The 27,991-nt window shown below is 39.3% G+C and overlaps 3 protein-coding genes across 5 annotated transcripts in view; all 3 read left to right on the top strand.

The window, feature by feature from the left end:
- Positions 1-99: 99 nt before the first annotated feature.
- LOC309707252 (cysteine desulfurase-like) lies at positions 100-9,972 on the top strand. The gene is made up of 13 exons (XM_082534469.1): positions 100-431; positions 2,226-2,296; positions 3,712-3,828; positions 4,419-4,502; positions 5,221-5,373; positions 5,597-5,690; positions 5,861-5,995; positions 6,406-6,563; positions 6,649-6,754; positions 7,090-7,171; positions 7,614-7,697; positions 7,938-8,027; positions 8,158-9,972. The coding sequence occupies exons 1-13, from the start codon at positions 326-328 to the stop codon at positions 8,219-8,221; spliced, it is 1,344 nt and encodes a 447-aa protein (XP_082390595.1). The 5' UTR covers positions 100-325; the 3' UTR covers positions 8,222-9,972.
- Positions 9,973-12,404: 2,432 nt separating this feature from the next.
- LOC309707251 (cysteine desulfurase-like) lies at positions 12,405-23,025 on the top strand. The gene is made up of 13 exons (XM_082534468.1): positions 12,405-12,737; positions 14,881-14,951; positions 16,368-16,484; positions 17,076-17,159; positions 17,873-18,025; positions 18,249-18,342; positions 18,513-18,647; positions 19,058-19,215; positions 19,301-19,406; positions 19,742-19,823; positions 20,265-20,348; positions 20,589-20,678; positions 20,809-23,025. The coding sequence occupies exons 1-13, from the start codon at positions 12,632-12,634 to the stop codon at positions 20,870-20,872; spliced, it is 1,344 nt and encodes a 447-aa protein (XP_082390594.1). The 5' UTR covers positions 12,405-12,631; the 3' UTR covers positions 20,873-23,025.
- A 711-nt stretch (positions 23,026-23,736) lies between these two features.
- Positions 23,737-27,991, top strand: part of cpne1 (copine I) — a 28,645-nt gene continuing 24,390 nt past the window's right edge. The window contains exons 1-2 of one of the 3 annotated variants that reach the window (XM_082534465.1): positions 23,737-23,870; positions 27,364-27,430. The gene's annotated coding sequence lies outside the window, so the exon portion shown is untranslated. The remainder of the gene's footprint in view (positions 23,871-27,363; positions 27,431-27,991) is intronic. The other 2 variants (XM_082534464.1, XM_082534466.1) reach the window with 2 other exon arrangements.

Here is a 27,991-nt window from a genome sequence, read left to right as displayed (position 1 = left end):
TATGAAGCAATGCTTATCATTGCGATGGTTGTGAAAAGCTTTTAATTTGAACGTCTCACACGGAAGTGTTCGGTGTTACGTATTTATCTTGACATTTGTGTTTATACCTGGACGTAACAGACAGGCGGCAACATCACCGAACTTCACTCAAATTTAACCTTTTGTTTAAGTAGTGATATTTTGTTATTTCTATTTTCTTGCGTAGGAACCAGTGGGTTAAGCTGGTCTGTGCCAAGTTTTCTGTTTTGCTGGTGTTCAGCACGAACAGCGTGCTGTTTTTGACGGAGGTCAGCGGCTTTCCAGTTGAAGCCAGTCCACTGACAAGATGCTTGCCTCGGGTAGGACCGTGTCCTCCCGGCTGCTGAGGCCAACCGCGTGGCTTCCTCTCCGGCTGAGCTCCGAGCGGACGGCCGCTAGCTTCGCGCAGAAAGGTAACAATTGCCCGGAGCAAAATGGGTAGCTTATTCCCCCAAGACCAACTAGCACGAAGCTAATCCCAAAGTGACGCAGTTTAGTGAGGCAGGAAACTTCACAGCATCTGTAAACTGTCAGGTTAACTGACGACTTTAAAATCCATGTGAGGTCAGGAAAACCTAAAAAATACTAAATTAAAACACTAATAAACGGAAAGTTCACGAGCACTAGCTGACTGGCACAAGACGAAGCAATCTTGTTAAATAACTGTTTTAAAAAGATTTTATGTTCTGATATTCTCTGTGTCACTCTCCATTTTTTATAATGTTAAAATCATGCACATTACTCTTGACTTCATTGCCAGATTGACAACATTTTTAGGGCCCGAGCACTGAGAGTGCGAAGGCCCTAATGTATCTGCTCTGTTTCTTATTATTAGGGCCCGAGTACTGAGAGTGCGAAGGCTCCATTGTATCTGCTCTGTTTCTTCTTCTTCTTATTTTCATTGAAATGAATTGCCATTTTTGAGTGCTTTAACATGCTCAAAAACTCGTGAAATTTTGCACACATGTCAGGTTTGGTGAAAAATTTCGTATTTTAACTTCCTAGGACCTGGCGTCCACATATGTGGACATCACATTTTGGGTTATTTAGACCAAAATACTCAATTTTGCTCTACAAGGGCCTGATATCCACTTACGAGGACATTATACTGCTACTGTTCTATCGAAATTTTAAACGAATATCCTCATATGTGGCTCTTATTTTTCATAAAAACAAAAATAAGGTTAAAAAAAATCTGGTAATTCTTTGTTTTTACATTCATCGGGCCCCAATATGCCCGAGCGGACGGCCGCTAGCTTCCCGCAGAAAGGTAACAATTGCCCGGAGCAAAATGGGTAGCTTATTCCCCCAAGACCAACTAGCACGAAGCTAATCCCAAAGTGACGCAGTTTAGTGAGGCAGGAAACTTCACAGCATCTGTAAACTGTCAGGTTAACTGACGACTTTAAAATCCATGTGAGGTCAGGAAAACCTAAAAAATACTAAATTAAAACACTAATAAACGGAAAGTTCACGAGCACTAGCTGACTGGCACAAGACGAAGCAATCTTGTTAAATAACTGTTTTAAAAAGATTTTATGTTCTGATATTCTCTGTGTCACTCTCCATTTTTTATAATGTTAAAATCATGCACATTACTCTTGACTTCATTGCCAGATTGACAACATTTTTAGGGCCCGAGCACTGAGAGTGCGAAGGCCCTAATGTATCTGCTCTGTTTCTTATTATTAGGGCCCGAGTACTGAGAGTGCGAAGGCTCCATTGTATCTGCTCTGTTTCTTCTTCTTATTATTTTCATTGAAATGAATTGCCTTTTTTGAGTGCTTTAACATGCTCAAAAACTCGTGAAATTTTGCACACATGTCAGGTTTGGTGAAAAATTTCGTATTTTAACTTCCTAGGACCTGGCGTCCACATATGTGGACATCACATTTTGGGTTATTTAGACCAAAATACTCAATTTTGCTCTACAAGGGCCTGATATCCACTTACGAGGACATTATACTGCTACTGTTCTATCGAAATTTTAAACGAATATCCTCATATGTGGCTCTTATTTTTCATAAAAACAAAAATAAGGTTAAAAAAAATCTGGTAATTCTTTGTTTTTACATTCATCGGGCCCCAATATGCCCGATGAATGTAATAATGTAACAATTTAAATGCCATTTTTTTACATTAATAAATTTAATGTGGTCTTAAGAATGGCTTTAAATGTCTTAAATATACTGTAATTTATGCTGCAGAGTTGATCAAGAAACATGAACAGGATGAGCCTCGCCCCCTCTACATGGACTTCCAGGCAACCACTCCCATGGTAACTGTTACTAAGCACTTTGTCACTTTTACAGGCTTTTACAGCTGATGTCAGAGAGAGTTGGACATAAAGCTGGTTGTACTTAGAGTTTCATATTAGGGCTGCTCAATTAATCGAATTTTAATCACGATTACGATCTGGGCTTTCAACGATCATTAAAAATGACTGAGCCGATTATTAGCCCCTCCCTCATTTATCCGCGACACCTTAAAGGCCAGTCCGTGAAAATATTGTCGGGCATAAACCGGTCCGTGGCGCAAAAAAGGTTGGAGACCGCTGATTAAGAGGACCCGAGGGAAGCTCGGAAAGCTAAGCAGAAGTTATTTGGAGAGGAGAGAGTGACTGCTGTTGGTTGAAAAGAGAGGTTAAAAAAAAAAAACCTTCAGTGGTGTTGCACACTATTTTATATTATTTTTTAAAGTCATTGAAGCCGGTCAGAGCAGCACACTCCGTTTTGTGTAACTATTTTTAAATCCCTGTAGAACCTGAACCGTGTAAGCTAGCGCAATAATTTTTTTTGCATATGAAACCGGAGGAGTTGTACTTACATCTGATGCCATCAGCTTGTCCTCGGTCACGGTTTCCTTCCACATAAAGCTTTGCAAAAACTGCATAGAAAGCGCTTGCAGGAACAAAAACATAATATTCCAGAAACACGCTTTGCCGATCCGATCAGCTGTTCGTAACACTTCCCACAGTGAATCAGACGTCAGCACGAACTATCACATGTCGGCCATTTCCTCCCCGAAACCGGTAGTGACGTCATTTTCGCGGAAATGTAGTTTTTTACTTGTAGGCCTTACTGGTCATGTTTGACTTTTCTGAATAGTTTCTGGGATGCTTAGAACTCGAATTGCACTGCTGGAAATCGTTTATTTTGATGCACCTTCTGTTTTCTTTGCAAATTTGCATCATAGGATTGTTTTTTCGTTTTTCCTGCAGTGTATATAAAAATTGGTGTATCTCCAAAATAAAACTATGAAGACACTCAAAATAAATTTCCTGTTGTTGTAAACTATTTTTTGCAACTTTTTTGTATTTAAAGTTTTGAGGGATAAACCTCTTAAATTTCTCCAAGTAGAAATATATGTAAAAAAACAAAACCGATTTTCAATTTTTTTGTAGTTTATTGCAACTTTTTTGCAATTTATGTAGTTACTATGGACATAATGCATACATATTATTAAAATATGGGCTATAACAGTTGTATAGCAACTTGAAATGCTCCCACAAATGGCACTACAACATGTAAAAAAATAATATAAGCTCTGGCGGACTTGGTTCTATGGTAGGTCTTAAAGGGTTAAATAAATATCGTCAAATAATCGAGATCTCAATTTCAGTGAAAATAATCGTGATTATCATTTTTGCCATAATCGAGCAGCCCTATTTCATATGTTTGTGTGTGTCTTTAGGATCCCCGGGTGCTGGATGCCATGTTGCCCTACCAGGTGAATTACTACGGTAACCCTCACTCCAGAACGCATGCCTACGGCTGGGAGAGTGAATCCGCTATGGAGACCGCTAGGAAGGTAGAGAGCTGCTCCATCTTTAGAAAAGTGGGCTGTGCTTATTTACACTTTCTTTGCAGGTAGTAAAAGGACAGTAACATCTAGTCCTTTTACTGAAAAAATCTGGTCCATGTATCACTTTGGCTTGCTCAGTTGTAGCTGTGGTATGCAAAGAGATGCAGGCCTCATACAAGCTAGTGAGCACACCAAAGTCGAGCACTGATGCTGAATGTTTGAATTCAGCATCAGCGCTCCGACATTAATATTTGTAACCTACAACATGTGCATGTTTCACCGAGAGTCACTGACTGATGTTGCTATATGTCTATGGCTACGTTCACACTGCAGGTCTTAATGCTCAATTACGATTTTTTGATCAAATCTGATTTTTTTGTCTGGTTGTTCACACTTTGTCCTCAAAGTTTATGTGTTAAAAGCAGGAAAAATGGCCACGCATAAGAATTTGAGCAAATTTCTCAATGGCCAAATTGTGATGGCCACTAGGGCGGAGTTAGAGCATCACTAGAACACATGTTCAAAATTAGAAACACAAATTAGAAACATGTGAATCTGTTTGGTGTTTTTTTTCCCCTTTCTTTCTCTCTGAGCAGCAGGTGGCTGATCTGATTGGAGCCGATCCCAGAGAGATCGTTTTCACCAGCGGAGCCACAGAGTCCAACAACATGGCTATCAAGGTCCTACTCTCTTGACCTTAATCACTTTATCTCACACAAACACACACAGGTTTTGTTTTGGTGAAAACTGATCAAAAATATAAAATGCAGACAACAGATTAAAACTACAACTCTTACAAAATAAGAACACTGTAAAAAACCAAGTGATAAACTACATGAGAAATAAAAAACACACAAAACAGTAAGAGCAAATTCAGAATGTGAACTGATTAATAAAACTCCTTAAAACAAAACTGTCATTAACAAAACTCTTTGTATTGTTAATGATTTGGATGCTTCTTCTGAATCAAACTATACAATATTGAAATGCAAAAACTTGTGATAAAAATGGAATTTGTCAGCCACGTTGAGAACATTTAATTAAAAGAAATTTTCTGTGCACACGAGGCAAATAAGTCAGCTGACAGGAAGAAGTAGCATCTGTTTTCACTGTTTCACTGAAACAAACTACTTCACTTCAGTCCAGTTGGATTGCCTTACCAAAGACACCATGTGTAGCAAAGAACAAGTAATAACAGCGAGAATAGAGGAAGCAAATTAAAGTCACGCTGCTGTCGATTCTGATTTACTGGAATTATAAATGAGGTCATTGAATTAATGCTAAAAAGAAACGAGCAGTAGCCACAAACTGGATTTGTGGCACAAATCCAGAAAGTGCTAGAATCAGAGAAAATCTTAAAACTTTCTTCCCTTTAACCCAGTGTGTTCTCTCCTGTAGGGTGTAGCCCGGTTCTACAAGGCCAAAAAACGTCATGTGATCACCACTCAGACCGAGCATAAGTGCGTCTTAGACTCGTGTCGGATTCTGGAGTCCGAAGGGTTCGATGTTACTTACCTGCCGGTCCAGAACAACGGCCTGCTGGACCTAGAGGTAAACATACAGAGACAAAAAGAGAGATCACGCAGACAACAACCAGAATATTGTCTGTGTGAACATATTAAAAACTGGAAGCTATATTTACAATACCTCTGGGCAGTGAAGCCTGTATTTATTATTTTTACCTCCATTTGTAGCGTTACAGAATTCACGAATTATTGTGTCCCGTGTCTGCTCCTTACAGTGAGTCTTACTACATGTTTGTTTGTGTGTTCAGTTGTTGGAGGCCTCCATCCGTACTGACACCTCTTTGGTGTCGGTGATGACCGTGAACAACGAGATCGGAGTCAAGCAGCCCATCAAGGAGATTGGTAAGCATAGCAAATCAAACACACATGAAATGCTCACAATCACGCACTCATAATATCCGCATCTAAATAGTTTTGTCAGTTTTACTGAATAAATCAGACTATTCGCTTTATGCGGAGCCCAACCGAGAGCTCTGATCAGATTAATGAGCTTGAACTCTTTCTATCTACAGGTCAGATTTGTCGCTCAAAAGGAGTCTTCTTCCACACTGATGCTGCTCAGGCCGTTGGGAAGATTCCCATCAGCATCTCTGACTGGAAGATCGATCTGATGTCCATCAGTGGTCACAAGATTTACGGACCCAAAGGTCAGCTTTAGTAGCAGTACCAGTAGGTGGCATAACTCTAAACCGATCGATAGGCAGGTGAGATAGTTTGTGGAGCTCATTTGTCAGTGCCCATTTCCATTTTTTATATAAATTGTATAAAACTAGAAATGGCTAAATTTTCCCACAGAAATACGTGTTTTGGTTTTAAAAATTAAACAAAATACACGCAGGTGAAATATGAAGCAGGAAAGATGGCAAAAAAGTATGTATGTATATAGTATGTAGGTTGTTTATATGAAGATTTTTTTTTCTTTTTTTTTTAAATCAGCGGAGTTTCCCTGTTAATTTTTTCTATCAGCTGTCAAAGTCGGAGTTTGATTATCTTTGAAAAGATGCACGTAAAATGGTGTAAAAGCAAAAATACTTACTACGTGTGTGTGTGTGTCCAGGTGTGGGTGCGTTGTACGTGCGTCGCAGGCCAAGGGTGCGTTTGGAGCCAATACAGAACGGTGGCGGGCAGGAGAGGGGGCTGCGCTCTGGCACTGTCCCCACCCCACTGGCTGTTGGACTGGGAGCTGCCTGTAGCATCGCCCAGGAGGAGATGGAGGTAAAATAACCAAAGTCAAACATCCAAAAAACCTTCCCAGACGATGCTACATTTCAGGGGGATTAGTGCATGTTTGTTTGTTTAGTATGATCATCAGCGGGTGTCCGTGCTGGCTAATCGTCTGGTCCAGAAGGTCATGTCTGAGATTCCTGATGTCATCATGAATGGAGATCCAGAACAGCGTTACCCTGGTAAACACATTTATGTTTGTTTAGCAGTCTTTATGAGGACATTTATTAGCGTAAGACATTTCTTAACTCTAGCCTATACCTAATTCTAAACTGAACCTCGAAACCAACTCTTAAACTGTAAAGTGTTAAAGTGCTCCTTGTAACTAAACTGGTTTTATAATACGCTAATAAATTCCATGTAGAAATGAAACTCAGTGCTGCTGCTGCAGGTTAGAATTTAAACCAAAATTGATTTACAAGTCAGTGAAGATTTTTGAAGTTAATGTTTCTGAAGTGTTTTTGTTGGAAGTTGGACTAACGCCTTTGATTGTGTTTGTGTGTCTGGGTGTTTTCAGGCTGTATCAACCTTTCTTTTGCCTACGTGGAGGGCGAGAGTCTGCTGATGGCACTGAAGGATGTTGCTCTGTCATCAGGGAGGTCAGATACAAACTTTTTTTTTCACGCACATATGTCCAACTTTTGAGTGTAACTTTACCCACTGCATCAAAAAGTTAGAAAATCGGCATGGTTTTGAGAGGATGGAAGTGTTGACCGATTTGTGTATTATTTATGAATCAAGTGTCCTGCCACCTGTGTGGTCAGGGTAGCATTCTTACATTAGCTTCTCTTTGTTGGCTACTTTTTAAATCTGGAATTGAAATTAAATCATTCTCCTATCACACAAAGTCCTGAATGCCTTTTGCCTGAATGACTTTTCGTTCCCTATCTTCTGCTCAAGTTCACAGAAACACTTTTAACATAAATGTCAGTTTCAACACCAGCATTGAGAGTACAGTTACATGCTTAATGTACAGTTCAAAAGCCTCATATGATTGTGCATGAAGTCTCTAAAGATGAATATTTGTGTCTGTGTGTGCAGTGCATGTACTTCAGCGTCTTTGGAGCCATCATACGTCCTCAGAGCTATTGGAGCAGATGAAGATCTGGCTCACTCTTCCATCAGGTAACAATACCTCCTGTAACCTGGATTATGATAAAAACTGCAACTCCCCAGAAGTTTAATAATGATTTTCCTTGAGCTTCCTAACTCTTTTCTTCACATTGATCAGACTTGGCAATCAAAGTGATTAAATCCACAGAAAACTAAGCTGTTTATAAACTTGGATAACCAGGGAATGGTTACCAACAGCCTTTCATGTTCTCTAGTTTCAGGTTTAAATGTCCGTGTTTGTGTCTGTGGCAGGTTTGGTATTGGCAGGTTCACCACTGAAGAAGAGGTTGACTACACAGCAGAGAAATGCATCGAGCAGGTCCACAGACTCAGAGAGATGAGGTAAAGTCAGCTCTCAGACACTATCGCGCAGATGCTGATTTTACTTTACATTCATAAAATTGATACAAAATTTTGAATGGTAACCTTGTTTTCTCTAACCTGCCTCTTTGCCTCTCTTTCTGTCTGTCAGTCCTCTGTGGGAGATGAGTCAGGAAGGCATCGACCTGAAGAGCATCAACTGGGCGCAGCATTAAGCTTCTTCCACTTCTTGCCCACTTCGACATGATAGTTCCCAAAAGACTGAAGGAACAGACCAGCTTTTTCTTCCTGTAAACAAACACGCACAAACTCCCTGTCGTCTGGCTGTAGCTCAGTGTCTCTCTAGAAGCTCCTCCAGTTGCTCTCTCAGGAGATGTTGCTCAGACAGTTGACCAACGCACATCAATCTCTTCTTTTTCTTCTGTTGCCCAGAAGGTTGCTTCTTTATCTCAGATGAAATGTTTACAGAGGCTGTGACACGCTCTGAAATCTAACATGACATTCATGAGAAGTACATCCTCTTTGGTTGTTTCAAACTAAATATGGTATTGATTGTGCGACATGTCCATCAGTGGCCGATTTGGGGCTTTGATCAACAGACTGCCCACAAACAAAAAATTTAGACAGACATCCAGGACCATGTTTTCACAGCAGGGCTACTCAAAAAAAGCAGTTATTCAGAATACAACAGTAAAGGATAAACCAGTCGGCACATGTCGTATTTTTTAATAAAGGTTAGGGGAAAACAAATTTGTGGGCACACACACACAAACCAAAACAATTGGTTGTAAAGTAAAAAAGGAAAAAAAAAACACTCTATGACTAAGAAGAAAACCTTTTATACTCATGTCTCTGTCATTATTATTTTTTTCTAAAAACATTGCAGCACTGTAATCAACTATGCATCCATCGCACAATTTGATATGCATCAGTGTCTGTGACCAAGATTTGTCTAAAACTGGTCTTGCACAGTATGACAGACATGCAGTAAATGGCACAGAGGCGCTTTTAATCTGACTCTTTAGGTGATTTGACTTCACCTAATCTAACATCTTGATGCCTGGTGTCATCTTGATTTGTGAGATTAATACGCTGGATTTATTATCGTCATGCACAGTTGCAAAAATTATTTGACTTATTAGATCAGCTCTGCATGACTCTCAAAAGGTCCAGTACAAGTCGCAACTTGTACTCTACAAAAACTACTATAGAGCATCATTTATTAATAAACTTAAAGAAAATGGGGGTGCACCTTCTTTGACATAAAAATGCATACACTCTGACCAAGCCACAGCTTTTATTGATTTTTAAGAAGCTCGGTTGAGATCATCTGTGTGCCATATTCTCTTGTGTCAGTTCTACACGGACTTTGGCACTCAGATCTGCCACTCAACTACTTCTGACCCAACCCAGATCTCGACTGAAGTCCCGGGGTGACCGTGCGTTTGCTCTGGCTGCCCCGGTACTGTGGAATACCCTTCCTCTCGACCTCCGCGCATCTGATTCCATTGCACTGTTCAAATCACGATTAAAAACCCACTTATTCAATCTTGCCTTTCCCTCTAGTTAATATTTCTTTTATGATTTTATATCATGCACTTCTATGCTCATTTAAATTCTTGTTTGCTCTGTACCTGTTGCCTTCCTATGTATTAGTGACAGTTATCTGCTTGCATATTTAGTACTTGCTTTGGTCCTATTTCTATTATCCTCCTCCTATACTCTATTTTTCTTGTTAAGCACCTTGGCATACCCTTGGTTTTTAAGTGTGCTTTATAAATAAAGTTTATTATTATTATTATTATTACAGATAACTTTGCAAAACAGCCCTGTTTTGATAACATGAGGTTGGTGGCAACATTTACATTTGCAGCACTTCAAAAATGCCCGTTAAGAATGTTGCATGTATAATTTTTGAACTTCTTTTTCCTTACAGCAAGAATTAAAAACCCCACAGTGACAAGTACTTCTTTTACCATTCATTTCAAATGAAGGGTATATGATCTCTAAAGTCCTGTTCACAGACTTTCGAGATTTCGAACATTTAAATAGGTTCTCTTCACTATTTACTTGTGTATTTGTTTGTTTATTGCTATCTGATCATAATGAAACAAGTGGTTCTTTCCAAAAGAAAGGGTGCAGGCCAAAGCAATGGCTTGCATACGATGCACCCCACATACATAAAACAAGGTTTAACCATCCAGAAAGTAACATTACGACAGAAAATATTACCAGATAGCCACAGTGTCAAAGCTGGAATCTGAGACTTGCACTTGTGGATCAGGACAATAATTAGAAACATGCAACCAAAACGTCCAAAAAAACAAAACAAAAAACATTAAAAAGGTTTTGAAGTATCCTAGGCAAAGTCCAGGCTTAAGATGTTTTGGTTTGACCTTAAAAAGGCTTTTTGTGCTTGAAAACCCAGAATTAAAACAATTTTGTCAATAAGGGTGGGCCACGGTGATGTGAAACACTCATTGCCAGTCATCACAAATGACTGCAAAGACAGCAGCTCTTGCTGCCAAGAGTGGCAAAAACAATCAGCTTTAGGGCAATTACTTTTTACAAAGGGTCAGGCGGGTTTGTGTAGCTTTTTCAGTTTATAAGTTAAACCATCATTTAAAAACTGTATGTTTTATTGACTTGGGTTTCATTTGTTTAATATTAAAATTTAAAAACAAAGTAAAACACATCAAAAAGGAAAAAAAAAGTGGACCCACACAGACTGTCCAGTGTAGGTAAACTGATAAATATTTCTCACTTATTTATGTTCCATAATAATATCTATACGAAAATAAAACGACAAGCTACTATTACATATTACAGTGCAAATTCAGTTTCAGTGCGAACGTAATATCAGACTGAGACTCGGGAGTTAAATCCCCACAGTGTTTAGTTCTGCTTTTCACTCGTCGTTGTAAATAACAAGTAAGAGTTGACGCTCATGTTGGTGTCTAACGTTCAGGAAACTAGTTTTCTCTCCTTTTTATCTTTAATAACTACGATCAGTGCAGCTGCTACGGCCAGAAAACGCATGTAAATGTTAAATATAACACTACCTAATTTATTCGTTAATTTGACTAAAGCATAAACCCATCATATTATTTGATATTAATAAAAACAAACCCCCAAAACGTTTTTACCGTCCTGCCAGCAGCAGCATACTGACAGGTTAGCTCGTCTCTGCGAGCTTTCACATTACGAGCAGAAACCTCAAACTCACCTCAAAGCGAGATCCACCACTCAAAAAGTTTAATTTTCCATCCCCGGTGTTTTTAAAAATAAATTAATAAATAGGGTTTTTAAAAGTGACCTAGCTAGGTAGCTAATGAGCTACATTCGCCTTCTCTTCCGCTTCTACCTTTTCTTCTTCTTTATTGGGCGAACGTCAAAAAAGCGCCACCAGCTGGTATGGAGTTTGGGTCTGGATTTAAATATTGCATTATCCATCAATTCTCTTCGGGGTCGCTGGAGTCTATCCCAGCTGTCTTAGGGCAATTTTGGAATCGCCAATTAACCCGCCCCCAACGTATTCGGACTGTAGGAAGAAGCCTGAGAGAACCAACGCAAACGGGGGAGAAGATGTAAAAACTCCTGATGGTGGAAGTGAACTCAGGACCTTCTATGCTGTGAGGAAACAGTGCGAACCACTTAACTCCAGAAATATACGCAAATAGTTATACAGTACAACACTTTCACCCAAAAATTTTACTGAAGCAAAAATATATTATTTAAAAGTAGTGTATTCATAAGATAATGAAACATACTGAAACCACTTTGCACAAACTCGTTGCTTTGTAGCCAACCAAAAAGCAGAAGCGGTACCAAAACACAGAAAATTAACGAATAAGAGTGGTGAACGTTCACAGGAACTCCCGCCTCCTATTTCCGTTTCTTGTGCAACCATGAAACGGCATCGACATCGAGCTGCGTCAAGCTATCAAAGTAACCGAGTGAAGACGCTGCAAAGAGGAGGAAGTTAAAATAATGGGATTTTATTTAATGTATTGCACAATTTGTTTTGGCTGCAGAAGTCCCAGATTTTTGTGATAAAGAACATATTCCATTATCTTACTTAAACTAATTAACAGAAACCTGAAGTTTTTACCCTGTAAAGTCTAAGACATCATTACTGGTGACCCTAGTCCTATGATATTTTTTTACATTGTTACTTTATTTATCTGTTGCTTTTTCTCTCCCCTTGACAATCAGAGGACAAAAACCGCTATCAGTCCGACTGATAAAAATCCAAATATATGTGCATTTTATATACTTTTTTAGAAAATAATCCACTTTATATGAAGCAATGCTTATCATTGCGATGGTTGTGAAAAGCTTTTAATTTGAACGTCTCACACGGAAGTGTTCGGTGTTACGTATTTATCTTGACATTTGTGTTTATACCTGGACGTAACAGACAGGCGGCAACATCACCGAACTTCACTCAAATTTAACCTTTTGTTTAAGTAGTGATATTTTGTTATTTCTATTTTCTTGCGTAGGAACCAGTGGGTTAAGCTGGTCTGTGCCAAGTTTTCTGTTTTGCTGGTGTTCAGCACGAACAGCGTGCTGTTTTTGACGGAGGTCAGCGGCTTTCCAGTTGAAGCCAGTCCACTGACAAGATGCTTGCCTCGGGTAGGACCGTGTCCTCCCGGCTGCTGAGGCCAACCGCGTGGCTTCCTCTCCGGCTGAGCTCCGAGCGGACGGCCGCTAGCTTCGCGCAGAAAGGTAACAATTGCCCGGAGCAAAATGGGTAGCTTATTCCCCCAAGACCAACTAGCACGAAGCTAATCCCAAAGTGACGCAGTTTAGTGAGGCAGGAAACTTCACAGCATCTGTAAACTGTCAGGTTAACTGACGACTTTAAAATCCATGTGAGGTCAGGAAAACCTAAAAAATACTAAATTAAAACACTAATAAACGGAAAGTTCACGAGCACTAGCTGACTGGCACAAGACGAAGCAATCTTGTTAAATAACTGTTTTAAAAAGATTTTATGTTCTGATATTCTCTGTGTCACTCTCCATTTTTTATAATGTTAAAATCATGCACATTACTCTTGACTTCATTGCCAGATTGACAACATTTTTAGGGCCCGAGCACTGAGAGTGCGAAGGCCCTAATGTATCTGCTCTGTTTCTTATTATTAGGGCCCGAGTACTGAGAGTGCGAAGGCTCCATTGTATCTGCTCTGTTTCTTCTTCTTATTATTTTCATTGAAATGAATTGCCATTTTTGAGTGCTTTAACCTGCTCAAAAACTCGTGAAATTTTGCACACATGTCAGGTTTGGTGAAAAATTTCGTATTTTAACTTCCTAGGACCTGGCGTCCACATATGTGGACATCACATTTTGGGTTATTTAGACCAAAATACTCAATTTTGCTCTACAAGGGCCTGATATCCACTTACGAGGACATTATACTGCTACTGTTCTATCGAAATTTTAAACGAATATCCTCATATGTGGCTCTTATTTTTCATAAAAACAAAAATAAGGTTCAAAAAAATCTGGTAATTCTTTGTTTTTACATTCATCGGGCCCCAATATGCCCGAGCGGACGGCCGCTAGCTTCCCGCAGAAAGGTAACAATTGCCCGGAGCAAAATGGGTAGCTTATTCCCCCAAGACCAACTAGCACGAAGCTAATCCCAAAGTGACGCAGTTTAGTGAGGCAGGAAACTTCACAGCATCTGTAAACTGTCAGGTTAACTGACGACTTTAAAATCCATGTGAGGTCAGGAAAACCTAAAAAATACTAAATTAAAACACTAATAAACGGAAAGTTCACGAGCACTAGCTGACTGGCACAAGACGAAGCAATCTTGTTAAATAACTGTTTTAAAAAGATTTTATGTTCTGATATTCTCTGTGTCACTCTCCATTTTTTATAATGTTAAAATCATGCACATTACTCTTGACTTCATTGCCAGATTGACAACATTTTTAGGGCCCGAGCACTGAGAGTGCGAAGGCCCTAATGTATCTGCTCTGTTTCTTATTATTAGGGCCCGAGTACTGAGAGTGCGAAGGCTCCATTGTATCTGCTCTGTTTCTTCTTATTATTATTTTCATTGAAATGAATTGCCATTTTTGAGTGCTTTAACCTGCTCAAAAACTCGTGAAATTTTGCACACATGTCAGGTTTGGTGAAAAATTTCGTATTTTAACTTCCTAGGACCTGGCGTCCACATATGTGGACATCACATTTTGGGTTATTTAGACCAAAATACTCAATTTTGCTCTACAAGGGCCTGATATCCACTTACGAGGACATTATACTGCTACTGTTCTATCGAAATTTTAAACGAATATCCTCATATGTGGCTCTTATTTTTCATAAAAACAAAAATAAGGTTAAAAAAAATCTGGTAATTCTTTGTTTTTACATTCAGCGGGCCCCAATATGCCCGAGCGGACGGCCGCTAGCTTCCCGCAGAAAGGTAACAATTGCCCGGAGCAAAATGGGTAGCTTATTCCCCCAAGACCAACTAGCACGAAGCTAATCCCAAAGTGACGCAGTTTAGTGAGGCAGGAAACTTCACAGCATCTGTAAACTGTCAGGTTAACTGACGACTTTAAAATCCATGTGAGGTCAGGAAAACCTAAAAAATACTAAATTAAAACACTAATAAACGGAAAGTTCACGAGCACTAGCTGACTGGCACAAGACGAAGCAATCTTGTTAAATAACTGTTTTAAAAAGATTTTATGTTCTGATATTCTCTTTGTTTTTACATTCAGCGGGCCCCAATATGCCCGATGAATGTAATAATGTAACAATTTAAATGCCATTTTTTTACATTAATAAATTTAATGTGGTCTTAAGAATGGCTTTAAATGTCTTAAATATACTGTAATTTATGCTGCAGAGTTGATCAAGAAACATGAACAGGATGAGCCTCGCCCCCTCTACATGGACTTCCAGGCAACCACTCCCATGGTAACTGTTACTAAGCACTTTGTCACTTTTACAGGCTTTTACAGCTGATGTCAGAGAGAGTTGGACATAAAGCTGGTTGTACTTAGAGTTTCATATTAGGGCTGCTCAATTAATCGAATTTTAATCACGATTACGATCTGGGCTTTCAACGATCATTAAAAATGACTGAGCCGATTATTAGCCCCTCCCTCATTTATCCGCGACACCTTAAAGGCCAGTCCGTGAAAATATTGTCGGGCATAAACCGGTCCGTGGCGCAAAAAAGGTTGGAGACCGCTGATTAAGAGGACCCGAGGGAAGCTCGGAAAGCTAAGCAGAAGTTATTTGGAGAGGAGAGAGTGACTGCTGTTGGTTGAAAAGAGAGGTTAAAAAAAAAAAAACCTTCAGTGGTGTTGCACACTATTTTATATTATTTTTTAAAGTCATTGAAGCCGGTCAGAGCAGCACACTCCGTTTTGTGTAACTATTTTTAAATCCCTGTAGAACCTGAACCGTGTAAGCTAGCGCAATAATTTTTTTTGCATATGAAACCGGAGGAGTTGTACTTACATCTGATGCCATCAGCTTGTCCTCGGTCACGGTTTCCTTCCACATAAAGCTTTGCAAAAACTGCATAGAAAGCGCTTGCAGGAACAAAAACATAATATTCCAGAAACACGCTTTGCCGATCCGATCAGCTGTTCGTAACACTTCCCACAGTGAATCAGACGTCAGCACGAACTATCACATGTCGGCCATTTCCTCCCCGAAACCGGTAGTGACGTCATTTTCGCGGAAATGCAGTTTTTTACTTGTAGGCCTTACTGGTCATGTTTGACTTTTCTGAATAGTTTCTGGGATGCTTAGAACTCGAATTGCACTGCTGGAAATCGTTTATTTTGATGCACCTTCTGTTTTCTTTGCAAATTTGCATCATAGGATTGTTTTTTCGTTTTTCCTGCAGTGTATATAAAAATTGGTGTATCTCCAAAATAAAACTATGAAGACACTCAAAATAAATTTCCTGTTGTTGTAAACTATTTTTTGCAACTTTTTTGTATTTAAAGTTTTGAGGGATAAACCTCTTAAATTTCTCCAAGTAGAAATATATGTAAAAAAACAAAACCGATTTTCAATTTTTTTGTAGTTTATTGCAACTTTTTTGCAATTTATGTAGTTACTATGGACATAATGCATACATATTATTAAAATATGGGCTATAACAGTTGTATAGCAACTTGAAATGCTCCCACAAATGGCACTACAACATGTAAAAAAATAATATAAGCTCTGGCGGACTTGGTTCTATGGTAGGTCTTAAAGGGTTAAATAAATATCGTCAAATAATCGAGATCTCAATTTCAGTGAAAATAATCGTGATTATCATTTTTGCCATAATCGAGCAGCCCTATTTCATATGTTTGTGTGTGTCTTTAGGATCCCCGGGTGCTGGATGCCATGTTGCCCTACCAGGTGAATTACTACGGTAACCCTCACTCCAGAACGCATGCCTACGGCTGGGAGAGTGAATCCGCTATGGAGACCGCTAGGAAGGTAGAGAGCTGCTCCATCTTTAGAAAAGTGGGCTGTGCTTATTTACACTTTCTTTGCAGGTAGTAAAAGGACAGTAACATCTAGTCCTTTTACTGAAAAAATCTGGTCCATGTATCACTTTGGCTTGCTCAGTTGTAGCTGTGGTATGCAAAGAGATGCAGGCCTCATACAAGCTAGTGAGCACACCAAAGTCGAGCACTGATGCTGAATGTTTGAATTCAGTATCAGCGCTCCGACATTAATATTTGTAACCTACAACATGTGCATGTTTCACCGAGAGTCACTGACTGATGTTGCTATATGTCTATGGCTACGTTCACACTGCAGGTCTTAATGCTCAATTACGATTTTTTGATCAAATCTGATTTTTTTGTCTGGTTGTTCACACTTTGTCCTCAAAGTTTATGTGTTAAAAGCAGGAAAAATGGCCACGCATAAGAATTTGAGCAAATTTCTCAATGGCCAAATTGTGATGGCCACTAGGGCGGAGTTAGAGCATCACTAGAACACATGTTCAAAATTAGAAACACAAATTAGAAACATGTGAATCTGTTTGGTGTTTTTTTTTTCCCTTTCTTTCTCTCTGAGCAGCAGGTGGCTGATCTGATTGGAGCCGATCCCAGAGAGATCGTTTTCACCAGCGGAGCCACAGAGTCCAACAACATGGCTATCAAGGTCCTACTCTCTTGACCTTAATCACTTTATCTCACACAAACACACACAGGTTTTGTTTTGGTGAAAACTGATCAAAAATATAAAATGCAGACAACAGATTAAAACTACAACTCTTACAAAATAAGAACACTGTAAAAAACCAAGTGATAAACTACATGAGAAATAAAAAACACACAAAACAGTAAGAGCAAATTCAGAATGTGAACTGATTAATAAAACTCCTTAAAACAAAACTGTCATTAACAAAACTCTTTGTATTGTTAATGATTTGGATGCTTCTTCTGAATCAAACTATACAATATTGAAATGCAAAAACTTGTGATAAAAATGGAATTTGTCAGCCACGTTGAGAACATTTAATTAAAAGAAATTTTCTGTGCACACGAGGCAAATAAGTCAGCTGACAGGAAGAAGTAGCATCTGTTTTCACTGTTTCACTGAAACAAACTACTTCACTTCAGTCCACTTGGATTGCCTTACCAAAGACACCATGTGTAGCAAAGAACAAGTAATAACAGCGAGAATAGAGGAAGCAAATTAAAGTCACGCTGCTGTCGATTCTGATTTACTGGAATTATAAATGAGGTCATTGAATTAATGCTAAAAAGAAACGAGCAGTAGCCACAAACTGGATTCACAACTCCAGAAAGTGCTAGAATCAGAGAAAATCTTAAAACTTTCTTCCCTTTAACCCAGTGTGTTCTCTCCTGTAGGGTGTAGCCCGGTTCTACAAGGCCAAAAAACGTCATGTGATCACCACTCAGACCGAGCATAAGTGCGTCTTAGACTCGTGTCGGATTCTGGAGTCCGAAGGGTTCGATGTTACTTACCTGCCGGTCCAGAACAACGGCCTGCTGGACCTAGAGGTAAACATACAGAGACAAAAAGAGAGATCACGCAGACAACAACCAGAATATTGTCTGTGTGAACATATTAAAAACTGGAAGCTATATTTACAATACCTCTGGGCAGTGAAGCCTGTATTTATTATTTTTACCTCCATTTGTAGCGTTACAGAATTCACGAATTATTGTGTCCCGTGTCTGCTCCTTACAGTGAGTCTTACTACATGTTTGTTTGTGTGTTCAGTTGTTGGAGGCCTCCATCCGTACTGACACCTCTTTGGTGTCGGTGATGACCGTGAACAACGAGATCGGAGTCAAGCAGCCCATCAAGGAGATTGGTAAGCATAGCAAATCAAACACACATGAAATGCTCACAATCACGCACTCATAATATCCGCATCTAAATAGTTTTGTCAGTTTTACTGAATAAATCAGACTATTCGCTTTATGCGGAGCCCAACCGAGAGCTCTGATCAGATTAATGAGCTTGAACTCTTTCTATCTACAGGTCAGATTTGTCGCTCAAAAGGAGTCTTCTTCCACACTGATGCTGCTCAGGCCGTTGGGAAGATTCCCATCAGCATCTCTGACTGGAAGATCGATCTGATGTCCATCAGTGGTCACAAGATTTACGGACCCAAAGGTCAGCTTTAGTAGCAGTACCAGTAGGTGGCATAACTCTAAACCGATCGATAGGCAGGTGAGATAGTTTGTGGAGCTCATTTGTCAGTGCCCATTTCCATTTTTTATATAAATTGTATAAAACTAGAAATGGCTAAATTTTCCCACAGAAATACGTGTTTTGGTTTTAAAAATTAAACAAAATACACGCAGGTGAAATATGAAGCAGGAAAGATGGCAAAAAAGTATGTATGTATATAGTATGTAGGTTGTTTATATGAAGATTTTTTTTTCTTTTTTTTTTAAATCAGCGGAGTTTCCCTGTTAATTTTTTCTATCAGCTGTCAAAGTCGGAGTTTGATTATCTTTGAAAAGATGCACGTAAAATGGTGTAAAAGCAAAAATACTTACTACGTGTGTGTGTGTGTCCAGGTGTGGGTGCGTTGTACGTGCGTCGCAGGCCAAGGGTGCGTTTGGAGCCAATACAGAACGGTGGCGGGCAGGAGAGGGGGCTGCGCTCTGGCACTGTCCCCACCCCACTGGCTGTTGGACTGGGAGCTGCCTGTAGCATCGCCCAGGAGGAGATGGAGGTAAAATAACCAAAGTCAAACATCCAAAAAACCTTCCCAGACGATGCTACATTTCAGGGGGATTAGTGCATGTTTGTTTGTTTAGTATGATCATCAGCGGGTGTCCGTGCTGGCTAATCGTCTGGTCCAGAAGGTCATGTCTGAGATTCCTGATGTCATCATGAATGGAGATCCAGAACAGCGTTACCCTGGTAAACACATTTATGTTTGTTTAGCAGTCTTTATGAGGACATTTATTAGCGTAAGACATTTCTTAACTCTAGCCTATACCTAATTCTAAACTGAACCTCGAAACCAACTCTTAAACTGTAAAGTGTTAAAGTGCTCCTTGTAACTAAACTGGTTTTATAATACGCTAATAAATTCCATGTAGAAATGAAACTCAGTGCTGCTGCTGCAGGTTAGAATTTAAACCAAAATTGATTTACAAGTCAGTGAAGATTTTTGAAGTTAATGTTTTTGAAGTGTTTTTGTTGGAAGTTGGACTAACACCTTTGATTGTGTTTGTGTGTCTGGGTGTTTTCAGGCTGTATCAACCTTTCTTTTGCCTACGTGGAGGGCGAGAGTCTGCTGATGGCACTGAAGGATGTTGCTCTGTCATCAGGGAGGTCAGATACAAACTTTTTTTTCACGCACATATGTCCAACTTTTGAGTGTAACTTTACCCACTGCATCAAAAAGTTAGAAAATCGGCATGGTTTTGAGAGGATGGAAGTGTTGACCGATTTGTGTACTATTTATGAATCAAGTGTCCTGCCACCTGTGTGGTCAGGGTAGCATTCTTACATTAGCTTCTCTTTGTTGGCTACTTTTTAAATCTGGAATTGAAATTAAATCATTCTCCTATCACACAAAGTCCTGAATGCCTTTTGCCTGAATGACTTTTCGTTCCCTATCTTCTGCTCAAGTTCACAGAAACACTTTTAACATAAATGTCAGTTTCAACACCAGCATTGAGAGTACAGTTACATGCTTAATGTACAGTTCAAAAGCCTCATATGATTGTGCATGAAGTCTCTAAAGATGAATATTTGTGTCTGTGTGTGCAGTGCATGTACTTCAGCGTCTTTGGAGCCATCATACGTCCTCAGAGCTATTGGAGCAGATGAAGATCTGGCTCACTCTTCCATCAGGTAACAATACCTCCTGTAACCTGGATTATGATAAAAACTGCAACTCCCCAGAAGTTTAATAATGATTTTCCTTGAGCTTCCTAACTCTTTTCTTCACATTGATCAGACTTGGCAATCAAAGTGATTAAATCCACAGAAAACTAAGCTGTTTATAAACTTGGATAACCAGGGAATGGTTACCAACAGCCTTTCATGTTCTCTAGTTTCAGGTTTAAATGTCCGTGTTTGTGTCTGTGGCAGGTTTGGTATTGGCAGGTTCACCACTGAAGAAGAGGTTGACTACACAGCAGAGAAATGCATCGAGCAGGTCCACAGACTCAGAGAGATGAGGTAAAGTCAGCTCTCAGACACTATCGCGCAGATGCTGATTTTACTTTACATTCATAAAATTGATACAAAATTTTGAATGGTAACCTTGTTTTCTCTAACCTGCCTCTTTGCCTCTCTTTCTGTCTGTCAGTCCTCTGTGGGAGATGAGTCAGGAAGGCATCGACCTGAAGAGCATCAACTGGGCGCAGCATTAAGCTTCTTCCACTTCTTGCCCACTTCGACATGATAGTTCCCAAAAGACTGAAGGAACAGACCAGCTTTTTCTTCCTGTAAACAAACACGCACAAACTCCCTGTCGTCTGGCTGTAGCTCAGTGTCTCTCTAGAAGCTCCTCCAGTTGCTCTCTCAGGAGATGTTGCTCAGACAGTTGACCAACGCACATCAATCTCTTCTTTTTCTTCTGTTGCCCAGAAGGTTGCTTCTTTATCTCAGATGAAATGTTTACAGAGGCTGTGACACGCTCTGAAATCTAACATGACATTCATGAGAAGTACATCCTCTTTGGTTGTTTCAAACTAAATATGGTATTGATTGTGCGACATGTCCATCAGTGGCCGATTTGGGGCTTTGATCAACAGACTGCCCACAAACAAAAAATTTAGACAGACATCCAGGACCATGTTTTCACAGCAGGGCTACTCAAAAAAAGCAGTTATTCAGAATACAACAGTAAAGGATAAACCAGTCGGCACATGTCGTATTTTTTAATAAAGGTTAGGGGAAAACAAATTTGTGGGCACACACACACAAACCAAAACAATTGGTTGTAAAGTAAAAAAGGAAAAAAAAAACACTCTATGACTAAGAAGAAAACCTTTTATACTCATGTCTCTGTCATTATTATTTTTTTCTAAAAACATTGCAGCACTGTAATCAACTATGCATCCATCGCACAATTTGATATGCATCAGTGTCTGTGACCAAGATTTGTCTAAAACTGGTCTTGCACAGTATGACAGACATGCAGTAAATGGCACAGAGGCGCTTTTAATCTGACTCTTTAGGTGATTTGACTTCACCTAATCTAACATCTTGATGCCTGGTGTCATGAAGCTGGTTAACAGACAGCTTAGTTTACACTTGTTTCACTAATGCACTCATGAGCGTGTCTGTGGGAAATGGAAGTTACACACAGTACCGTCCAAATCATGAAGTGTCAATGTGGCAGGCAGGTTGAAATGCAACATTGTTTTGTTATGACACTGCAATTAGTAGAAGCTTTGTAGGCCCACACATTGTAGCTGTGTACTGTCATCTGTCAAATATATCTCAGTAATGTAGTGTAAAAGACTTCAAACTGGAGTGAAACTGAATATTGAAAACCTGAGAAGTCTTTTAAGCAGTCAGTATGCCGGGGCTAATGGCAAGTGTGTTTCCATAGCCCTTTCCTTCTTTGACTTCCAGTAATCACCCTCTCTGCAGAGCCAAAGAGCTCCACAGAAAGACCTGATCAGACATTCACACAACTAGAACAAAATAATTTATAATTTACTGAGTCAAGCAGTAGTTCAAACATCCATTGGTGTTATATCCAGCGATCCAATTGATGACAAGTTTTGATATTATCTTGAGAATGAACCTGCTGTGGAGAAGCACGAATGTACATGTGACCAACACAGTTACTGTTTACTCTTGCTAAATGTGACCGAGCTTTGTGATACCATCACACTCGCATTAAACCCAAAGATAGCCACATAAATTAGAAAAAAATAAAACACGGGCAACAATCTAAGTGATAAAAGAATCGGAACAAAGCTGTGTTGCTTCAGCAAAGCTGGAAAGAGCAACTGAAGGCAGCAGGATGTGATGATTCGCCCAGTATTTATTTGAGTCAGACCTTTCCACTAGATTCACAGGCTTATCTCTCCAGCTCTGTTCATAGGTTATAAACTGCCCTCTCTGTCTCATGCTCTTGTCTTATCATCCCACATCAGCGTTTATTATTCATTCAGTGGTAGCATGTTGGCCTATGATCAGCAGTTCTCAGTGAAATATCCAACGAGACAGTGTTAGCAGCAGCGGTTTCATTGTTCTGTTAGTCAGTAACCACTCTACAAGTCTGCAGCCCTGATTTTTAAAGTCAGACTTCTGTCACACGTGTCCGTGGCTTATGACAGGAAATACAAGATGATTGTGAAAATCTAAACAAAAATAAAACAATTGGTTAAAAAATGTGGGTCTCTAAGACTACACTCTCTGGGGGGGGGATTCTTGTATTGTGTTCTTGGATGTATCTGGAGCCTCTTTTTGATATATTTGCTCGTCTCCTGCATCTACTGTCTTCGACTGTTACATGTCATTGCACATTAGTATCCAATAAAATTGTTTCTTCTGGTTATGCCATCAACTTTTGATGTATTTCATTTGTGTTTATTGTTTTTTCAACTCAGATTCTCAAAACAGTTTTGATGATGTCTGAATGCGTTTTTCACATTGCTCCACGGGTCGCAGAGAGTTCAACCTGAGGTAGTTTGACCATTCCATTATAAGATAAAATAAGATGGATCTTCTTTGCCCTGGAGATCAGAAATTGTCTTTTTTTTATGTAGCAGATAAAATTTCAGTTAAACACCACGAATGTCTGTGACTGTAAAACTCCAAATCTGTCTGTCCACAGACTCTTATGCAATCAGGAGTTTATCAACCAAACATTGCACAGTTACATCTTAGGCCCCTGTATGTATGTATAATCTTTGCAAAAGTCTTGCACCACTCATGTCTTCCCATTTTGCCTCCAGTAAACACCGAAATATACCATACGAATATATGAATTTATCTCTGAAAAATAAAGATAGTCTTACCAAATAATAACTTTCCCATTTGCTAGAACTGTACAACCCCTGTTTTTACCCAACAAAAAATGTATATAATAATATAGTAATTGTATAGTATATTATAAAATATTCGTAATTTTATAATCTACAAAAACAACTTAAGTTGTCAAGAAGAGTGATTAAAGGTGCAGTGGGATAGATAAGGCAAGGTCTACTAAACTACTTAATTCCCCCAGTCGACAGGTGGCGATGTCGCTCAATCAGGATATCCCCAGCTGCGTGTTCTCGCGTCATCACGCCTGTCATCGCGGTGTTTGTGCCGACATTTCGTGCAGTCGTAGCAGCAGCTTGCAGAAGGGAGAAGAAAAGACCCGCGTTCATGAGTTAAACCTCAGTGTGTTTGTTGACAAATTTCTCGGTAAGAACACATCCGCGGCTGCTCGCTAAAAGACGAAATCACAGCGGGAGCCGATGAAAGCACGCAGCCTGCTCGTTGTTCCGCTACACTTCACACACAGACACGCACACATACAAAGCAACCACCCCAGTCAGCTAGGTCGCTAATGAGCATTAGCCTGCTAGGAAGCTAAGCGGTATAATCTACATTCACTCTTATCTGCTGAAAATTTGATAGTTAGCTACGACTGTATAAACTCCACGTAGACTATGAATGCCTGTTAAGCGTAATGACTGTTAGCATAAGAAAAAGTGTAAGCAGACTTTGTGTAAAACGGTGTCTTAACCGTAGCCGCAAGCAGATATATACATTTTTCTATTTTTCACTGAGCGTCAGTTCGTGTTCTTGTCGTGTATTTATTGAGTGGAGTGATGGGCATGGAGGAAGGTTTTGAACGATATTTGCTACGATACAATGCCGTCCGTCACTGCATAGTAGAAACCAGTAAACCCCGGCTTTGGGTAATGACGTTAAGCGTTGAGCCGCGATGTTGTCAGAGAGGATGTTGTTCAAGATGAGGCTGAGTAGTCATGGAGACCATGTGGGGACGTTTCTGATAGCTGTTAACTGATGTGTGGTCTTGGTTTATGAACATCAGCCCTTTTCAGATATGAAATATGCAATCCCAGCTCTCCCCTGTGATCATTATGATTTAATTCAGTCATGATAGAACCGAGAGAGAGCTTCTAAAATATGTAGTATACAGTATACATGCCGTTACACTGTAGCGTTAATATCATGATTTAATATATGCAACATAGGCCAATGCTACATATTTTTGTATAGCCTGAATTTATGACGATGATGCGCCTGTTGTTTTTATGTAATTCCTACAGGTAAGTGCATAGTCAAGATTTAGGTTGTCAACATAAAGAACAGCTTAAAGTGTAAGACTGACTCTAAAGTTATGTCTTTTTCACACTCATTACCAGGGATGCACCAATGTTTTTGTTTATTTGCATTGTTTTTATAATTTTTAAATTATAGAAATAGGTATTTTTTAGAAGTATTTATTAGAAAACATAAGTAAACGCATTGGAATGGTTTGATTCTCTATCCATTATAATGAATTGTGGACAGTTGTGACAGCACTGTTTCACACTTTCTTTAACCAATGTGACACCACAGCAACTGGTAAATCATCTTATTTGCAAATAGGTTAACAACAGGGATGAAAACTTCAGTCAGAAATAGCATTCAATAAGGAAAACTACTTAAGTCCCAGATCTCTGCAGGTAGTTTTGCTTTGCCAACGTTACCTGAAAAAGTTTGCACTGGATTTTTTTTCCACTTCAGGTTGTAGTAGCTAACATTTTTACTTAAGTGTCTCAGACTGGGAAGAGACACAAACATGGTTTTGGTCCCGAGCCTGGATAAAAGGGAGAGTTTTATCAGGATGGGTATTCGGTGTAAATGTCTGCCAAATTATCTGCTGTGATGCCTTCTTGGGAAATAAGTGAGGAGCAGAGTTGCATGTTAAAATATAACAGACAATTGTAATAACAAGGAATTTTTTTTTTCATAAATGTATAATTTGTGACATTTTGAATATATGACTATCATAACTAATCCTCACACAGCAGTATGTAAGATTAATGAGTCAATTTGGCCAAATATATTGGTGCATCCCTTCGTATGGCCTTTCATGTACACTATTAATCAAACATGAGACTTGTATATCAGTGCTTCTAAACATTCACATCAAAGGTGCATGTCTGAAAGGGGCTTTAGTTGAGTTTGTGAATGACTCCCCAGTTGGTCTGTTGGATGCTGAACACAGCAAACAGGAATATTTATCAGTTTCTCCAGTATTAGTGGTTTCTAATTTTGTTCTGTTGGCTCAGTGTGCATTGCGCAGGCCAGTGGAGCTCTGTGCCAGAGATTTTTCTTTATCAGACATTTCTGAAAAAGGAGGGCTCAGGTGTGCTCTGGGCTTCATCCCAGAGGCAGTCTCATTGTCCCATCTGAGACTTGATCTACATGCTGAATGTTGTGAATGGAGAGTTCCTCATTCTTGTTCTTTGGTAGATTATGGTCTTACTTTTTTCATCTTCAATTCCACTCTTTGATTGATGGATTTGACAGCCAGTTATGCGTTCCAGCTTTGAACCAACAAATTAAGACAGTGTGTTTTTCCTTTTGATTCTGAAGTTTCTTTCTTGAAAATCAGTTTCTGGTTTTCTTTGTGTGATTTATCAGCTTCACTGTGTCTCTGTTGTGTTAATACAAGCTGAATGTTTAAACTTGCTTCTGGTTACTCGATTCTTTGACAGTATTTGTTTGTTGCTGTTTCCTCTTCTGCTGTGTTTTATCCTCTTGCTGCTGTTGATGTTGGTAGTGGATGTCTTGAATGAAATTGTTTAAAATCTAGTTTAAAAAAGCAGTGGGTACACTGCTGACGCTGATAATGCTAATGTTAATGTCCAGACTGATTTTGGTGGGTGTGTTGAGTTGTGGGTAGCATCCTGGCATACAAACATGTTCCTCTGCAACTCATTGCTTTGTACTTTCTCCTCTGCTCAGCTGCTGTCTTTGGTGCTGTGCTGGTAATTAGTTGCTGATATTACTTTGGTTTACTTAAAGCTAATGTTGCTCCGGTTGATATGATGCTAATGTTGCTCTGGTTGACGTGATGCTTATGTTGCTCTGGTTTACATATATCTAAATTTGCTTTTGACAAAATGTTGAAAATGTTGCTGTAATTGATAAGTTACTGTTGTTACTTCTGTAATAGTTGTCCCAATGATTTGTGTTAATTGCTGACGATGTGTTGCATATTTGCTGGTTTGGTTTGTTCCGCTTGTTGTGCTCTTTTAAAGCCAGATGCTGAAGTGTTGTCTGCTGGATTTGGTCAACACTGTGATGTTGCCTTCGACCTGTTTGCCAGATCGGTTGGTTTTTTGGGTTGTTGCTTTGACGTTTGGTGGGCATTGCTGAATGTTTTCAGATATTGTTATTATCTATTTGTTGATAATTACATTTTTTCGTAGCTGAAGTCATCATGTTGTTGGTTTACGAAGCCTAAATGTTTTAGTTTAGTGTGATATGTTGTGGGCACTGCTAGTCTTAGTCATGATGAGGTTGAACTTTGGACTGGAGTTCTTCTTTGCTTCTGGCAGTAGTTTTTCTTTTTGCTGTCTCATTATGATGATCTGTTGTTGGAAAAGATTTCCAGTTTTAGTGTCCATGGAGCTTATAGAACAATTTTCGTGTGCTTTTCCGTGATAAGACCAGCTTTTAGTTGTAGGGCTAAACTCTTCCACCACATACTACTTGTGCAATATTCAGCATTTTTTTTTAACTGAGTGAGTGCAAATACTTGAAACTGATAAAGCACATCCTGTCAAAACCTTCTTGAAAATGGCTCAACGTACCATTCTTTTCTGTGAAAGGCTGAATTCATTGATGATGTTTTTAAAAACAGGAATGCTTGTTTCTTTGACCTTTTCACCAGGTTTCAGTATCCTGCAGAAAACCTCTGTCTGTTACAGTGAAACTATACACACAGCTTAGTTGCATTGGTGAGTTGGAAGTTGCATGAGATTTATAAAGGATTACTGTTGCACGAATGATTCCATAGTTGAATAAACAAGCAATATCGCTGTACTGCATGATAGACAACTTAATGAACCTTATTGTTGCAGCCAGTTTATTAGGGCTCAATATTCCAGAGTACCACTGCAAAGACTCAAGGCCTTGATAAACCTTAGACAAACTGGGTTGAATGACACTTCATCATCCGTTTCATCTTAAACAAAAATTAAAACATTTAAAAATTCCCTCTTTGGGCTTCACTGGGTTTCCGCCATAACTTAGTGGCCTTACTAAATGTACCTAAGGCCAGAAAAAGCAGAAAAAGGAGGAGGAAGTATTAACATGGCACTATTCAACCAAAGTAATGAATACTAGGTACACATGAAGATCAAGTACAATAGGCTACACCAGCAGGAGGGCAGGGGGGGGGGAATATAGCCTCAAAATTGTATCACAATATTTTAATCATGATATAGACAAAAAAATGCTGAATGTTTTATTGTGCTTCTTTGGAGGCTGCTAAAGAAACTCCCATTTCAGATAGGTTG

The sequence above is a fragment of the Aulonocara stuartgranti genome (genome assembly GCF_965226115.1).
Source record: "Aulonocara stuartgranti genome assembly, chromosome: 5".
Taxonomy (NCBI): domain Eukaryota; kingdom Metazoa; phylum Chordata; class Actinopteri; order Cichliformes; family Cichlidae; genus Aulonocara; species Aulonocara stuartgranti.
Note: the sequence above shows the minus strand (reverse complement) of the source record. Positions and strands in the feature narration are given on the sequence as shown.

Excerpts from the sequence above, each read along its gene's own strand:
- LOC309707252 (XM_082534469.1), top strand. The coding sequence starts at position 326 with ATGCTTGCCTCGGGTAGGACCGTGTCCTCCCGGCTGCTGAGGCCAACC. Across the intron at positions 432-2,225 it reads CGCTAGCTTCGCGCAGAAAG|AGTTGATCAAGAAACATGAA; the intron begins GTAACAATTGCC and ends TTTATGCTGCAG. Across the intron at positions 6,755-7,089 it reads TCCAGAACAGCGTTACCCTG|GCTGTATCAACCTTTCTTTT; the intron begins GTAAACACATTT and ends GGGTGTTTTCAG.
- LOC309707251 (XM_082534468.1), top strand. The coding sequence starts at position 12,632 with ATGCTTGCCTCGGGTAGGACCGTGTCCTCCCGGCTGCTGAGGCCAACC. Across the intron at positions 18,026-18,248 it reads ACGGCCTGCTGGACCTAGAG|TTGTTGGAGGCCTCCATCCG; the intron begins GTAAACATACAG and ends TTGTGTGTTCAG. Across the intron at positions 18,343-18,512 it reads GCAGCCCATCAAGGAGATTG|GTCAGATTTGTCGCTCAAAA; the intron begins GTAAGCATAGCA and ends TTCTATCTACAG.